At 43.1% G+C, this 16,087-nt stretch overlaps 1 protein-coding gene and 1 pseudogene across 19 annotated transcripts in view; both read left to right on the top strand.

Annotated features, from left to right (window-relative positions):
- The window catches only part of Ep400 (E1A binding protein p400), a 106,555-nt gene that overhangs the window by 56,442 nt on the left and 34,026 nt on the right, over positions 1-16,087 (top strand). For 14 of the 19 annotated variants that reach the window (XM_006535277.4, XM_017321133.2, XM_030254870.1 and 11 more), the window contains 9 exons: positions 3,319-3,455; positions 5,543-5,712; positions 6,149-6,323; positions 6,421-6,557; positions 9,418-9,604; positions 10,868-11,034; positions 12,696-12,865; positions 13,722-13,964; positions 15,570-15,734. In XM_006535277.4, coding sequence (XP_006535340.1) covers positions 3,319-3,455; positions 5,543-5,712; positions 6,149-6,323; positions 6,421-6,557; positions 9,418-9,604; positions 10,868-11,034; positions 12,696-12,865; positions 13,722-13,964; positions 15,570-15,734 — 1,551 coding nt within the window. The remainder of the gene's footprint in view (positions 1-3,318; positions 3,456-5,542; positions 5,713-6,148; positions 6,324-6,420; positions 6,558-9,417; positions 9,605-10,867; positions 11,035-12,695; positions 12,866-13,721; positions 13,965-15,569; positions 15,735-16,087) is intronic. The other 5 variants (XM_030254872.1, XM_017321135.2, NM_173066.1 and 2 more) reach the window with 1 other exon arrangement.
- On the top strand, positions 11,189-11,349 carry Gm52847 (annotated as a pseudogene).

Below are 16,087 nucleotides of genomic sequence, written 5' to 3'. Positions count from 1 at the left end.
CCCCACCCCTCCCTTACCCCATTCCCTGCCTTTGATTTGTTTCTGTTTTTAGCCTAGTATCACCAAGTGATTTATTTTTTTGCGATTAGAGTCTTTGTACATAGACCTGGCTGTCCTGGAACTCAGTAGACCAACCTTGAACTCAGAGATCCACTTGTTTCTGCCTTCCAAGTGCTAATCCTTCTGGTACCACCATTCCTTAAATGTATTTTAAAGTAGACTCACGTGCATAGCTAATTTAAGATGTAAAAATTACTCTGCCTTTTTATTTTGTTATTTAAGGAAAAGGGATGTTAAACGTTTTTACTATATTTACAAGTTTATCCGTCTTCAGGAGACATGTTCTAGGACCCCAGTGTGTACACCAGCTTTACTACCCTTCCTCTTTAGAACTTTTACTAAATAGAGTGTCATTTGAACAAGCCTTGCTATACCATGACCATGGATCTCATAACCAGTGTTTCTACCAGGTACTAGCAAGCAGATGGCATGTACAGTGTGGACAAAAGGATTGCCCCATCTCCCAGAAAAATTAAAACTTAAATGAGTTGTTATTTCTAGAATTTTCGAATTAATGTTTAAAGCAATGGTTAAAATGTTACGGAACTACATAGTTAGAAAACGTCTGTACTTCTAAAATAGGAGTCTTTATGTTGTTTCTAGTGAGGGAATGGGTAGGTGAGTCCTTCATCTTTAAGGGAATGACTGGTACACAGACCTACAGGGAGGAGTCTCAGGTGGGACATGGAAGCTCATCACACTATATGTGAGGGAACTAGGGAGCTAGAACCATGGGTGTGGGGCTGGAATGCCGTGGTATATCCAGAGATAGTGCAGTGGAATGATGGTATATGTCCATATGGAAGAAGGGTTGAGGTCTTTGTGCAGATGTGACTTGGCTTCAGCCAGAAGATAGCATCAGTGCAGGCCTGGGTTTGGAGGGCTTGACCGCTTTGCTGATAGCTGCTGAGGCTAGAAAAGAGAGGCTCTTAGAGGAGTTTGGTGTACAGAGGGTCCTGTGGCTTGGTTCAGCAGGACACATATGTAGGAGGAAGAGCTAGGTGAATTTGCCACTTTTGCTCTTCCTGGCCCCTGGGAAAAACAGCCTTCACCTCACCTTCATATACATGATCACAACCACATGCCTTATGTTACATATTAGGTTTATTTTTTTTTTTAAATTACAGAAATTTTCATTGTTCTGGGTGTGGTGGTGTACATGCATTTAATTCTAGCACTTGGACAGAGATCTATCTCTGATCTATCTATAGCAAGTTTCAGACCAGCCAAGACAACATTTCATTGTGTATATTCATTGTTCCTGGTATTGTTACATAAGGACATTTTGGTAAAAAGTTATTTACTTTTTTTTTTTTTAAGTTTTTTGAGACAGGGTTTCTCTGGGTACCCTTGGTTGTCCTAGAACTCGTTCTGTAAACCAGGCTGGCCTTGAACTCCTAGAGATCCCCTTGCCTCTGCTCCCAAGTGGTGGGATTAGAAGTGTGTGCCACCACTGCCTGGCCTAGAAACTTATTTTTATGTCGGTTTGTCTGAAAACCAGGAGTGTGGCATCCCCCAGAGCTGGAGTTACAGGTGGTTGTGAGGCACCTGACATAGGTACTGGGAATTGAACTTCGGTTCTCTGCAAGAGCAGCATACACTCCTAGCCACTGAGCTATCTTTCCAACCTCATTTATTTATCTATCTAAGAGCCTTTACCAGTGACTCACATGCTCAACCTATTATTTTTATCTTATATGTATGAGTATTCTAACTATATGAATGTCTGTGTAACATGTGGATGTGTGGTGCCCATAGAGGCCAGAAGAGGCATTAAATAACTTGGAACTGGTGTTATAGTCAGCTGTGAGCTGCCCTGTGGGTGCTTGGAACTAAACCTTGATCCTCTGCAAGAGAAGTAGTGCTCTTAACTGCCAAGCCATCATTCTAGCCCCAGTTTAGGATTTTCCTTTCTGGAGAGGAGGAATATTGCTTTAGGTTTCTCTAAACTTATGTTTGGTCATGTTTCTTTACTTCTTTTTCTTTTTTTTTTTTTAAAGATGTATTTATTTATTATATGTAAGTACACTGTAGCTGTCTTCAGACACTCCAGAAGAGGGCATCAGATCTCATTACAGATGGTTGTGAGCCACCATGTGGTTGCTGGGATTTGAACTCAGGACCTTTAGAAGAGCAGTCGGTGCTCTTAACCACTGAGCCATCTCTCCAGCCCTGTTTCTTTACTTCTAAGGTTTTCTGTTAAGATGTAAACATTGTGTTTTTACCTTTTAAATTATGTATACGTGTATGTGTCTGTGTGTAGATACATATGTGTTTATGTGTGTGTGCCTATTGAAGCTAAAGGTGTTAGGTACTCCTGGAGCTGAAGATACAGGCAGTTGTGAGCCACCTGAAATATGTGCTGAGAGTCAAACTTGAGTCCACTGGAAGAGCCATTAATTACTTCAGCCCACTTTTTAGAGAGGTCCTGGATTGATGCCTAGCATCACCACTAATAAGGAAAAAAAGGTTTATTAACTTGTTACGTTTTTTTCTCTGAAACTTCTGCTGAAACAGTGGTTCATTTTTCTCTGGAGCAGTTTCTTTTTAGAAAATCAGTAGCAGTACTTCAGCTATGTCCACAAATAAGTGAAGTGCAGCTTTATATTAAAACCAGCCATTTCTTGTCTTTGATCCTTATGTGCATTCAACTCTCTGGGTTGCACTTAAAATAACAGTTTTCAGGCAAGATTCTTCACTGGTAAGTTGAATATGCCCCTGCCTAGAATCGGTTATCTAAGGAGGTGCCTGTCTGAGCTACAGGGTGCTTGCTACTGGAAAGGATTAATCAGGCCTGAGGTCCCAAGTCAGCAGCTTTCTTGTTTGGGGTAGTTGCTTGCCATAGATAAAGGCTTTTCTTGGAGGTTAGATTGTGTTTTGAGATAAAGTTTCACTATGCAGCTTTGGCTGACCTCGAATTCATAAAGTTCTACTTGCCATTGCTTCCTGAGTATTGGGATAAAAGGCATGCGCCACCACACCTAGCTTAGAAAAGTGTTCTTTCTCAGGCTCAAATGATAGAAGTTCTTATGGTTATCAGTGGGTCCTGGTTTTATGTGTGTGTTTCTAGAGAACCTGACTTTGTTACAGTGCAGCAGGCGACACGCCTGGGTAATACTCTGGGCAGTTTAATTCGACTGGAGAATAGTTTTTGTTTACTTGGATTCTGCATTCTTTGTGGGCCATGTATTTAAACTTCTGATCAAACTCAACTTTAGGTACCTGGATCTCACAGATTTTTATTTCTTTCTTTCATAGGTAACTGGGGCCCTCATCTTGTTGTCATGAGGAGTTGTAACATACTCAAGTGGGAACTCGAGTTGAAACGCTGGTGTCCTGGCCTCAAAACTCTTTCTTATGTTGGCAGCCACAGAGAACTCAAAGCAAAGAGACAGGTAGTGCCATTCCATTGCCACCACCCTCTCTCTTTCTTTGTTTTGCAGTGCTGGAGATAGGTTCCACATTTCCTAACAAGAGGTGTGCCAGGGAATTATGCCTTTAGCTAAATAGCTTTTAAATATGGTATACTGGGACTGGAGAGATGGCCTGGCAGATTGAAACGCACTTACTCCATAAGCCTGACAGCCTAATTTGATCCCTAGAAGCCACATGAAGGTACAAAGGAAAGAACCAATTCCACAAAGTTGTACTCTGATCTCTATAGGCATGTTGTGGTACATGCACATCATCACAGATATAACTCTCATGTTCCTTAATAGTAATTAAGCATAAAATAAAGCTAAACACCTTAATTTTTCTAAACCTAAAATCTTTTTTAAAAAGATTTGTTTTTATTATTATTATTATTATAATATCTAAGTACACTGTAGCTGTCTTCAGATGCACCAGAAGAAGGCATTAGATCTCATTACGGATGGTTGTGAGCCACCATGTGGTTGCTGGGATTTGAGCTCAGGACTTTAACCAGTGCTCTTAACCACTTAGCCATCTCTCCAGCCCTAAACCTAAAATCTTAAGTATCCCAGACTGGGTTCAAACATTTGGTCCTCCTGCTTCCACCACTTTGAGTACAGTTACGTGCTGCTTAATGCATATCATAGACATATTTGTAAGTTACCAAATGTATATTCAGTTCTAGAATTGAAGCAGAGAGGACACAAGGTGGACTCCCACTTATCTGGAAAAAGCTGCTTAGGCTTGAGGTCCCATTTCCCTTCTGGTCTACAGATGTAATAGAGTGCGTGCTTGCTTGCTTGCTTGCTTGCTTTTTCTTTTTTGGTTTTTCGAGACAGGGTTTCTCTGTGTATCCCTGGCTATCCTGGAACTCACTCTATAGACCAGGCTGGCCTCAAACTCAAAAATCCACCTGCCTCTGCGCCTCTGCCTCCCAAGTGCTAGGATTAAAGGCATATTCCACCACTGCCTGACAATAGAGTGCTTTCTTGACATGTATGGGCCCTGAGTTTAGTTCCCAATACTGTAAGGAAAATAGTTCAGAATGGAGTATTTGTCTGGAGAGAGAATACAGTACTACTTACCTCAAGACTAATGGAGTGTGTGAGACCTCCTGAGTTCTTTATGATTTGTCTGGATTAAGCAGGAATATTTGTGACAGATAAAAGTTTCCTTTGACCTCCAGTTACTTAATAGTGCCAACTTCCAATTGAATGTGTATAGATCAGTTTTTATCATTTGAAGTTTTGGCTCACTTTTAGACACTGTGCCAAGCAAAATTTACTAAAAGATCTTTTACCATAGTATTTTTCTTTTATTAAGATCTTTTATCTTAGTATTTTTCTCCTGCTGCAAAAGTATAGAACAAAAAAGCATAGAGAACATAATTAATAAAGAACAGGAGCGTAGTTAGAAATCTAAGACCAAGTTCCTGATAAATTTGGCAGCTGGTGCGGACCTGGTTTCAATTTCTAAGGTGATATATTTCTTGTTGTATGCTTACATAAATGAGGGCAGAAATGCAGAAGGGTTTTCCTTGGATCTTTGCCACCCTTTCATAAAGCACTGACTCATTCTTGGGAACTGAAGACGGTCCCAATCTTAATGCTGCCACAGTGGGGATCCAGTGCTCATGAATTTTAGAGAGGATGTGTTAGACCATAGCCCATTCTCTAGTTTGCTTTAAAAATTTCATTGCCGTTAGTTGCAATGTAGACATCTTTATTTGTTTGTTTGGTTTTTGTTGTTGTTGTTTTTGCCTTCCTTGCTTGGATTATACACTATAAAAGCCAGTATCTTCTCTGGTAATCTATTTTCCCAATGATAATTTCTAGTGCCTTATTGTCACTAGACAATAGCCTAATTGTCTAGTGTCTAGTGTTTAGACACTAGACACAGAGGCCTAAATTGTCAACAAAAGTCCATTAGGCTCTAGAAGAACAGAGAATAATAATACCTTGGAATTTTCTTGTGTAGTTGTTCTGCAGAATGGATTGTATTGCTGGTGATATTCACAGCTTGCCTCGGGGTGGTTGCAGGGGAGATGGAGCTTCTTTCTGTATTGCAGGAGTGGACCGAGCCCAATAACTTCCACATCTGCATCACGTCCTATAAGCAGTTCTTCAGGGGCTACACTGCCTTCTCAAGGGTGCACTGGAAATGCCTTGTTGTTGACGAAATGCAGAGGGTGAAGGGCATGACTGAGCGGCACTGGGAAGCCATCTTCAAGCTGCAGAGGTCTGACTGTACCCAAGTGTTCTGTCTTCAAATCTCCAGCTGTTCTTACCTAAAGATTCATTAAAGAAATTTAAATCATTGCATACATATATCAATTTAGTGAAAAGAAATTTCCTTCTCCTTTGTCACAGCATTGTTGGACCTAAGAGACACAGCATCCCTGTGTTCAGTCCTTTTCTTTGAGACAGGGTCTCACTATGTAGTCTTGGTTATACGGGAGCTTTCTATGTAGACCAGACTGGCCTTGAATGTAAAGGTCTGCCTGCCTCTGACTCAGTTTCCTCTTCCCCAAGTGCTGTGTGTGCCACTGTGCCCGTCCGTTCCCTGAAGGCATATGTAGAGTTTCTGTCTCCACTTTTCTCATACATTGCTGTAGAAAAGTTATGCAGCCTACTTATGTTTTCAAAGTTCCAACATTGCCCCATTTTGTTTATAGCCAGCAGCGCCTGCTTCTGATCGATGTTCCTCTGCACAACACTTTCCTGGAGCTCTGGACCATGGTGCACTTCCTCATTCCTGGGATCTCCAGGCCTTATCTGAGCTTTCCTCTGAAAGCCCCCAATGAGGAAAACCAGGATTACTATCACAAAATGGTCATAAGGTTACACAGGGTATGTTTGCTTCTGTGACTACAGCTGACTCATTTAAAGTTTATCTGCCCTCTGCTAAGTACACCATGGCGAGAAAAATGGTTATTATTTTCTCCAGGTCACACAGCCATTTATTTTGAGGAGAACCAAGAGAGATGTGGAGAAACAGCTAACCAGGAAATATGAGCATGTTCTGAAGTGCCGCCTTTCCAGTCGTCAGAAGGCCTTATATGAGGATGTCATCCTACAGCCTAGGTAAGTGCTGGTTTGCCTACCTGACCAATGAGAAGCCGATGCACCCTGTTGCCTCAGTAAGTGAGCCTATGAGTGAGGCAACCAGGAACTCTGAAGGCTCCAGAAAACCCTCTCTTCCCTTTCTCTTACTCGGGTATTATATATGCTTAATCTACACACCTGCCATTGTAGCTTGATATCTATTCCACTGCGTGCTGCTCCTGCTTGTGTTAGCCTGTTGTCTTAGGGTTCCATTCCTGTGACTGGACACCATGACCAAGGCAACTCTTATAAAGGACATTTAATTGCGGCTGGCTTACAGTTTCAGAGGTTCAGTCCATTATCATCATGGCAGGAAGCGTGACAGCATGCAGGCAGACAGTGGTGCTGGAGGAGCTCTACATCTTGATCAGAAGGCAGCCAGGAGAAGACTATCATCTGCAGATAGGAAGGTCTCTCTTCTGCACTGGGTGGAGCTTGAGCATAGGAACCCTGCCACACACTGTGGCACACTTCCTCCAACAAGGCCACACCTCCTAATATTGCCGCTTCCTGGAGGCTAAGCATATTTGAACCATCATATCTGGGTAGTTAATATGGATGCAGACGATTGACCAGCTTACTCTTTGAAAGTAGCCATTACTCCACCTGGTCAGTATGGTCTTTCTGGAAGGAAGCCAGTGGGGCATATTAACCATGCCATGTTATATCATCCTATGACCTAAACAGTTCACCCCCCAACTCTTGCCTGTCATTTAGTCTAGAGTAGGAGCAGTGAATGCACCTTCACAGCATTTACTGTGTTCAATCAACCTCCATATACACAAGCAGAAAATATTCGGCCATGTTGCTGTAGCACTGGTTTCTGTCAAATATTTCAGCAAAATGTTGACATTTTCTTTTGTTGACCTTAGTGATGTGCTAGTTCTAGTTAGAAGTAATTTTGTGAGAAAGGAGTTGGAGCTTCCATGTAGGTCAAATGCCACCACCAGCAGATAAAGGAAAAACCCTTCAGTTACCCTTAAATTCCTTAGTATATTGTCTTAGTTAGGCTTTTATTGCTATGAAGAGACACTGTGATCTAAGTAACTCATAAAGGCAAACATTTAATTGGGGCGTAAGTTTCAGAGGTTTAGTCTATTATCATCATGGAGGGAAGCATGGCAGTGTGCACAAAGGCCAGGACTTTTGCGTCTTAATCCGAAGGCAGCCAGGTGGAAACTCTAGTTCTGTCTGGGTGGAGCTTGAGCATAGGAGACCTTAATGCCTGCCTACACAGTGAGGCACTTCCTCCAACAAGGTCACATCTACTCCAAAAAAGCCACATCTCCTAATAGCACCACTCCCTATGACCAGGCATTGACTCTGTGGTGGCCGAACCCATTCAAACCACCACAGTTGTCCTTTAAGCAGGAGCTCTGACAAGTCATTGTTTAGGGAATGGAACTTGTTCATCTGTGACTATGCCAGTGCCACAGAGTAGTGAGGTACTTGTGCTTGGAAGTGATGTCATATGTTGTGGAGATGTGAGAGGTCATGACTTTGGATCCGGCACACCTTGTCTTAATGATCTTTGTTGGTTCTGTGATTCCTGCTCTGAGTAGAATGGCAGTGAGACCTTTTCATGTTTTTTTTCCCCCTTTTCTCTGAGCCACAATTCAAGAGCTAATGTGTTATGACTTTGTGCACCTTGGCCCCATTTTTGCACTTGGGAACCAGGTTTCTGGACACCATTTATAAACCTGATTTATAAACCTCATTTCTACATTGCACTCTCCAGATGCATAGGAATACTAATTATGGCTCTCAGGGGGAGGTTACTTTCTGTTCCCACCTGCTTCCACTTGCACCCCCTTCACCTCCACCCTTTCTTTGGAAATGTCCATTATTCTTAGACTCAGGGAAGTAAATCTTAGTTTTAGCCCACTCAAAGCCAAACATGGTAACTTTAAAAATATCTGTTGTCTAAGTTCGATTCCATGTCTATTCTCTTAAGCTAGATGGATAGCGTCTTACTTAGTTCTTGTGCTCTGCCCTGATCAGGGAACCTTATCACAGGGCTAAGAGCTGGCTGTGTTTGGCTTTCCTGTTATCCAAGCTAGGTTTCCTGTGGCATCCCCTCCTGGCAGTGCTTCTCAGTATCCCCCCTTTCTCTGTTACATACCTGAGTTGTCCCTGGCATAACTAAGCTGGCGTTTCCCACAAGGATCTCAGGCTTCCTGAGCCTGGTTCTTTATAGGCAGCCTCTAGATCAGTTGTTTGGGTTTAGAACCTGTAGTCATTTCACCATGACTCTCAAGTGCTCCTGATATCAGTCTTCACTACCTGCCTTAGGGTGCTGGACATGCCTTGCTGTGGTCTGCTTTCTCACTCAAGATCTCTACTCCATACTGCAGCTTCCTGAGCCTGGTGTGCCTTGTGGGTCTCTGTCAGATATTGCAGCAGGGTCTGGCCTGTGGCCTACTTGGCATCTCATCTACCACTGTGCACTTTCCTTATGGGATCAGGGGGTGTGCTTTCTGGTATGCTCTTGTCCCACTTTCTGGGACTAGATTCCTTTCACACACTTTGGATGCTTCTATTTGTCTGTTAGGGCACTTTATCCTGATGTTTCTGAAACATGGTCCTTTTATAAAAGGAACAACCCTGCCTCTTGAGAAGGTGTAGCACCCGAGATTTGGTCTATACCCAAATCTGGCTCTCTGGAGTGACTCAGTAAAATCTGTTAGACTTGAATGTTAATAATAAATTTACAAATACAAATTTGTGAACCCAGTCTTGGGACATGTCGCTAGTTTTGGTGTTTTTGGAGATGAGGAAAGTCATGGTGAGGCTGCATGATGAACACACACTGAACTTTCTGCTGCTTCTTCATGAGCAGGACTCAGGAAGCTCTGAAGAGTGGACATTTTGTCAGTGTCTTGAGTGTTCTGACACGGCTACAGCGAATCTGCAACCATCCTGGACTAGTAGAGCCACGGGTACCAGGCTCCTCCTTTGCAGCAGGCTCTCTGCAGTATAAGTCAGCCTCTCTAATTCTCAGAGTTCTGGAGAGAGAGTTCTGGAAGGTAAGTAGAAGATTTAGAAAGATAGTTTAGAATTTCTAGTACTGTTTAGATACAATCCACATAGTTGTGTGGATCTTTTCCCAATCCCTCTTTCTAGCTTAGTAGTTCTCAACCTTCCTAATGCTACGGCTCTTTAGTAAACTTCCTCATTGCCGTGGTGATCCCAACTATAAAATTGTTTTTGTTACTATTTCATAACTGTAGTTTTGGTACTATAATATAGTCATAATATAAATATCTGTTTTCCAATGGTCTTAGGCAACCCCTGTGAAAGGGTCATTTGGTGTCCCCTGCTCCTTCCAAGGGGTTGCAGCACACAGATTAAGAACTGCTGCTCTAGCTCTTCCTGTCGAGTCACTGTATCTGTGGACCTCCCTGTTTTGGGCAGCTCACAGAACTGTATTTGGAGTCTTACACTTAGAATATTTTCATTCTCATTGTGATATATCAGGATGTCATTCCTTTGAAGGGCTAGATAACATTCTGCTGTGAAAGACCATGCTTTGTTTATCCTTTGGTCAGTTGATGCATACCTAGGTGGTTTCCACTTGTGACTATTGTTAGTATAGCTGATGAACACTCCTACAGTTTGGGGTTTCCTGTTTTTGTGAGTGCACTTCAAGTGGAGTTGCTGGCTAATGTAGCCACTTCGTCTACTTTTTAAAGGAGCTGCCAACTATCCCACTGCTGTTGAACCACCTGACTTGCCCTAGCAGCACAAGGGCATCTGTGACTCACTTCCTCTCTTTCATTCTTTTCAGTGTGATGCTGCTTTTCTTGTTTTCTCAAGTTCTGAGAAATAAATATTAGTGGTGCTGTGGAAAGCAAGACACTTGCTTTTGCCACTGTCATGGTCATGACTGATGCCCTTTAGTAGTAAGTAGTGTCTACACAATGAGTGATACAGGGATCACCACCACACAGTGACTAGCATGTGTGACTAGCACATAGAGCCAACACCTGCCCTCCTTTTTCTTGGGGAAGACTGCTGTTTATTCCTGCACTGTTCAAATGATGACTGGTTGGTTGCATCTGCTCCTCTGCCACTCCAGGTTGTCACATGATGCTAAGGAGGGCCCAGATAGCTGTTGTCCCCCTGTGAAAGGAGATCTGTCCTGAGCATCAGAAGGCTTACCACACCATATAAAACAGCCTCTTCAGTTGATTCCTGCCTTGTAGCAGATTTTGCCTCTTGGTCAAGTGTTTTCCTCTGCCACCTATTACAGAACGTTTTCTTCTTTTTTTATTTCTGTTTCTTCTTAGGAAACCGACCTTTCTATATTTGATCTCATTGGGCTAGAAAATAAAATCACTCGCCATGAAGCTGAATTACTGTGTAAGAAAAAAGTGACTCGGAAACTCATGGAGGAAGTCTTTGCTTCACCTCCTCCGTCAGCCCGACCAGCAGCAGTGAAGCTCAAGGCCAGCAGGTATGTGCATGGGTTAGAAGCAGCATGTGGCTCACCTGGCATAGTCACTGCTCCAAGGACTGTGTGCTGGTTGGGAGTCAGATGCCTGGGCTATGATCAGTACCTTCCTATAGCTGACTCTAGGCATTCTGTTGAGAATAGAAAGTCTGTGTTCATCGATTCTCGGCCTTTTGGCTAAGATCAAGTGTAGAAAGTCTGTGTTCTTCTTTTTGTTTGTTTGTTTTTGTTGTTGTTGTTTTTGGAGACAGGGTTTCTCTGTGTAGCCCTGGCTGTCCTAGAACTCACTCTGTAGACCAGGCTGACCTCGAACTCAAAAATTTACCTGCCTCTGCCTCCCAAGTGGTGGGATTAAAGGCGTGCACCACCACTGCCCAGTAAAAGCTGTGTTCTTGAGAATGTTCGGAGTGTCCTTGTTTTCAGTGAGCACAACTACATTAATAAGACACTCAAATAGAGGCAGCAAATCCCCAGTGAGAGTCACTTTTCTTGGTTATCTTTAATAAAGTAAGCTTTAGGGGATGTCAGGGCTGAGAACAGCATGCTATCAGATGTGGCAGTAACGTGCATGGCCAAGTCAGACATTTTTTTTTTTTTTTTGCAAGAATTCAGAGTATGCTCATGGGTAGTAGCACAGGCAAACATGGGGTCCACTCAACAACTGTGGAGTTTTTAATAAGTGACAGTACAGCCAGGCAGTGGTGGAGCACACCTTTAGTCCCAGCACTAGGGAGGCAGAGGCAGGAGGCTCTCTGAGTTAGAGGCTAGCTGGTCTATAGAATGAGTTCCAGGTAGCCAGGGCTACTTGGAGAAACCCAGTCTCAAAAAAATACAGAACCAAACAAGTAATAGAATGATATAAATGATGATTTGGAGTGAGGGAAATCATGAAGTAGGAGAGATAGAGAATGAAGTCAGGGTGTAATTGCTTCTGAACAGACTAAACCCAGTGATGAGAAAAAGCAAAATCCTGGGCTGAGGTGAAAAAGGAAAATAGAAAGTAGTTATCTTTTTAGAAATAAGGAGGGTATTTGTACAGATCAAGCTTTTTCCAAACTTGGCTTTCTTGGTACTGTGACCTGCTTGCCTCCTTTGCAGCTCAGCTCAAGCCTCACAGACCCACACAGGAAGCCTATAGCTGTGTGAACACAGACAAGACTATCCACTTGTCTTCCTTGGGCTTTGTTAAAAGGTTTTTATGGTTGGCTTCTTGTTTGTCCTTACATTTTCTAGGTCACAGAGTTCATACCTCTGTGATCACACAGAGCCTAGCTGAGCACTTTGTGCATCTTCCCAGCTGCTGCCATTTCTGTCCATTTCATAAGCAGTCTTGTCATATGTACTAGGCAGAGAATTTGCTTTTTCTTTGCTCTTACCCAAAACTATAGTTAAAACATGGATGTTACAGGCCAAGGTTTTTTTTCTTAACATACTTTGACCTACACCTAAAAATTTACAGTAATTGTGTTACCAGTTGAGATATATGACCTTTGAATACAGAGTTTATCACCATCTCCCGCCAGCTGTATTTGTATCCACCTTGTTCCTGCTCAATACTACTTAGCCTGCCCTCCTAGCTGATCTCTGAGGAGCAGTCCTCTAGAACCTGCTTTCTGCATTGTGGTGATGCTGTGTGTCTTCTGCTTGGGCCAATGGTCATCTAGGTTATTTCAGCCTGTGCAATATGGCCAGAAGCCTGAGGGTCGCACTGTGGCATTCCCCAGCACACATCCACCTCGGATGGCAAACACCAACACATCCACCGCCACTCCACAGGGCCAGGTTCGAGGACGGCCGCCGATTGCTACTTTCTCTGCCAACCCAGATACAAAAGGTATCTCACATAATGAACTCTCTTTTATGGAAGACTGTGGGAAAGCTCCTGTCATTCTGTTCCTGGCCTACTGAGTGTTATAGCCACTCCTGGGAATGTGGACACCTCTGAATGACCTACAAAGGAGCCATCTGCAGATCTTGATGAGTTGAAGATTTTTTTTTCTCCCCTGCCTTTCTTTTTTTTTTTTGGAGACAGGATCTCACTATGTAGCCCAGAATGCTCTAGAACTCATAGTCTTCCTGCTTCCAGTCCCCTGAGTGCTGAGATTTACAGGCTTTATAACACTGTAAATGTAGAGTTTGTTTCTTATACTGGGTTTTCCCTGTAAAAGCAAGTTCTCCTTGGCTGAGCAGGTGATTGGACTTCTGCAAAGTATTTTTCTTAACGTATGTCAAGGTTGTTTGGAAAAGTTCTGAGCCTTCCTGCTGTATTTGGTGCTATTGTTTTAGCTTCACTTGTAAAGAGGCAGGGAAAGACCTAGAAGTGGTCTTGTAGCCTCATCTGAAAACAGCAGTTTGAGGTTTCTGTACTGCTGAGAGCAGGAGCTTTTGTGTGCTTACAGAGTGCTTTCTAACAGCTGTTAGCGTTTGACAGCCCCTTGTCTAGTCCAGGATGTGTGCCTTGTGTGTTCTCTGAACTCACAGGGAGCCTCACTGATTGGCAACAGGCAGAGCCTTAAGTTTCTCTCAACCTAAGTACTGTACCAGCCCCTCCATGTTTGTGTCCTAAGAGTGGGCTTCTTATTTGAGAGACTGTGAAATAATGTTTATGTAATTTAACATTCGGTTGTAAAATACTGCGTGTTATAAAGAACCTCTAACAGCTTTGCACAAAACAACCTTATTGATTACAGCAGCAGCAGCCCCGTTTCAGAACTCTCAGGCTTCCGTCGGTGCGCCTCGACACCAACCCACCTCGACCTCCAGCACAGCAGCAGGCCCAGCCCATCCTTCGAAACTGCGGGCTCAGACCGCTGTCCAGGCCTCCACCCCAGGCCCACCCCTGCCCCCGCCCCAGGCCCCCTCGCTGGTGGCCGGGCAGAGTGCACCGCCCCAGCGGCTGGTGCTTACCTCGCAGGCCCAGGCCCGCTTGCCCAGTAAGTGGCCTTACTGTCCAGGGTCTGCTCTCACTGCCTTGGAGCAGTGTGCCAGGAACACGGGATGTCTGAAGAGCCTTTGCTGTCCACTGCCTCTGTCTGTCCCTCAGTCCAGGCCTGGAGCGTGATGCTGGTCATGGTGGGGCCTTGCCTGTGGTCATTGTCCCGGGCCCTGCTCTGTTCTACTCTTTCTCCTCCCCATTCAACCAGCTCTGCTTTCCTCCTGTGCTGCACTGGTGTTGAGGGCTAGCACGTTCTTTTAGCCGTAGCCACAGTTCTGTTCCAGCAGTGCCAGGGTTCACACTGTGGGGCAAGTGGTAAGACCACGTGAATTGGCATTAGGTTTCTAGACACCATTAGTTCTTTAGTTCTTCACACATTTCCAAGTTTAAACTTGGTGATGAATACTTGCTCAGTACAGACATTTCTCAAAAATTCAGTGACTAAAACAGAGCATTGTTACTCATTTTTTCCTTACTCAGATTTGTGTACCTCCAGCAGTGGGATTAGCAGGTTCCCAAATCTTCTTCAGGCCATTATCTGGGCTACTATAGAAATGCCAACTAAAATATTGCAGATCATAAATATTTCTTATTTGCTATGTAACAGAATCACATTGAGGCTTTTTTGGAAAACTGGGAAGGGAAGAAAAAACATCAGAGGAGACTGGGAGTCTCTTCTGTGTCCAAAAGTGGGGATTAGTTGTTCTAGGCAGTCACATTAGAGTAGAGAGCTGCATATACCTCATGTTTCTTTGTGTAGGTGATGAGAGTTTTGTTAGTAGGAGTCCTCACATGTCGTAGTGTGTGAAGTTAGTGATTCAGCTGGCTTTTTCCATCTAGAAGGGCTGATGGGAGATTTAAGTGTCTGTGTGTAACTCTTTGTCTGTGACTTTCATTTCTCCTTCCTTGTGCACAGTTAATTCTGTGTAAGACATCTTCAGGTAGTTTGCTAATCTTTCACTAACAGTTCTCCTTATGGCACCTTACTAACCCTGGCATGTATTTTTCTTGGGAGAAGAGCATTTGAACCTAGATAAACACCAGTTGGGTAAAAAGCCTTTTAGCTTCTGATCATTTGATATATAATATCAAATCCTATAAGCTCATTTGAATTAACAGAAACTTAAGAGTTTTATGTCTGACTTATAATTTATGTTTTCCTAGACTTTAAAAAAAAGCATGTGCAGTTAAAGTTTGTTTTATATGTTGACGATATCTTATTCACTGGATTCATACTTTTTCAAATTTTGTTAAGTCTTCTGAAGAGTTCCCAATTTAATGTAATAGATGTCTGATATTTTTGATATTTACTGTTCTTTTTCCCTTTGATTATTTGGAGAGAAAAGTAAAAACATTCCTTAATAGTTTAATGTGTAGTAGTTGATACTGAAAGTCCCTGCTGTTTATGATTAAATAGATTAACACTAAAGTCTGATATTTAATAGTGTTTTTCCTTTTGTCTTAAAATAACTTTTCTCAAAATGATAGCAACACCCAACAAGTGTTTTGAAGATACTTGAGTATAGAATAGGCAGGCCTTATTTGTGGTCAGTAACTTCATTCCAAGTGATGTTAGTTCAGCTTCTCTTCTGTGTTTTAACAGGTGGGGAAGTAGTGAAAATAGCTCAGCTGGCGTCTATTGCAGGGCCACAGAGCCGTGTGGCCCAGCCAGAGACACCTGTGACACTACAGTTCCAAGGGAACAAATTCACCTTGTCACATAGCCAGCTGCGGCAGCTCACAGCAGGCCAGCCTCTGCAGCTGCAAGGTAAGAGACAACCAGCTGGTACTATTGCTGAGAAGGACAGAGGTACACCATTCTTAGCCCTGCACTTGAGAACTTGTCTGGGTAGCACGAAAAAAAGGGTGGGTCCCTGTAAGGTTCAGGGTCTTCCTCCAGGCATGAGGGCTCATTGAGGAATGATGAGATGACATTCATGAGTTGTCTTGACGGTACCCTAAGTAAGTGATGCTTAGTTTCTATCAGTACCATCTGCTCTTGGAGAAGAGTTTCCTCTTTTGTTAGTTAGGGTTGAAGTGTTTGTTGCTTTCTAGTATGAATGAATCAAATGTTCCTAAAAATGCCAAAAAGACCAGCAAATTTTGTAGGTGAAATGCTTT

This window comes from Mus musculus, chromosome 5 (assembly GCF_000001635.26).
Source record: "Mus musculus strain C57BL/6J chromosome 5, GRCm38.p6 C57BL/6J".
Lineage (NCBI taxonomy): Eukaryota > Metazoa > Chordata > Mammalia > Rodentia > Muridae > Mus > Mus musculus.
The sequence above is the reverse complement of the archived record's forward strand: the minus strand, read 5'-3'. Positions and strand labels throughout refer to the sequence as shown.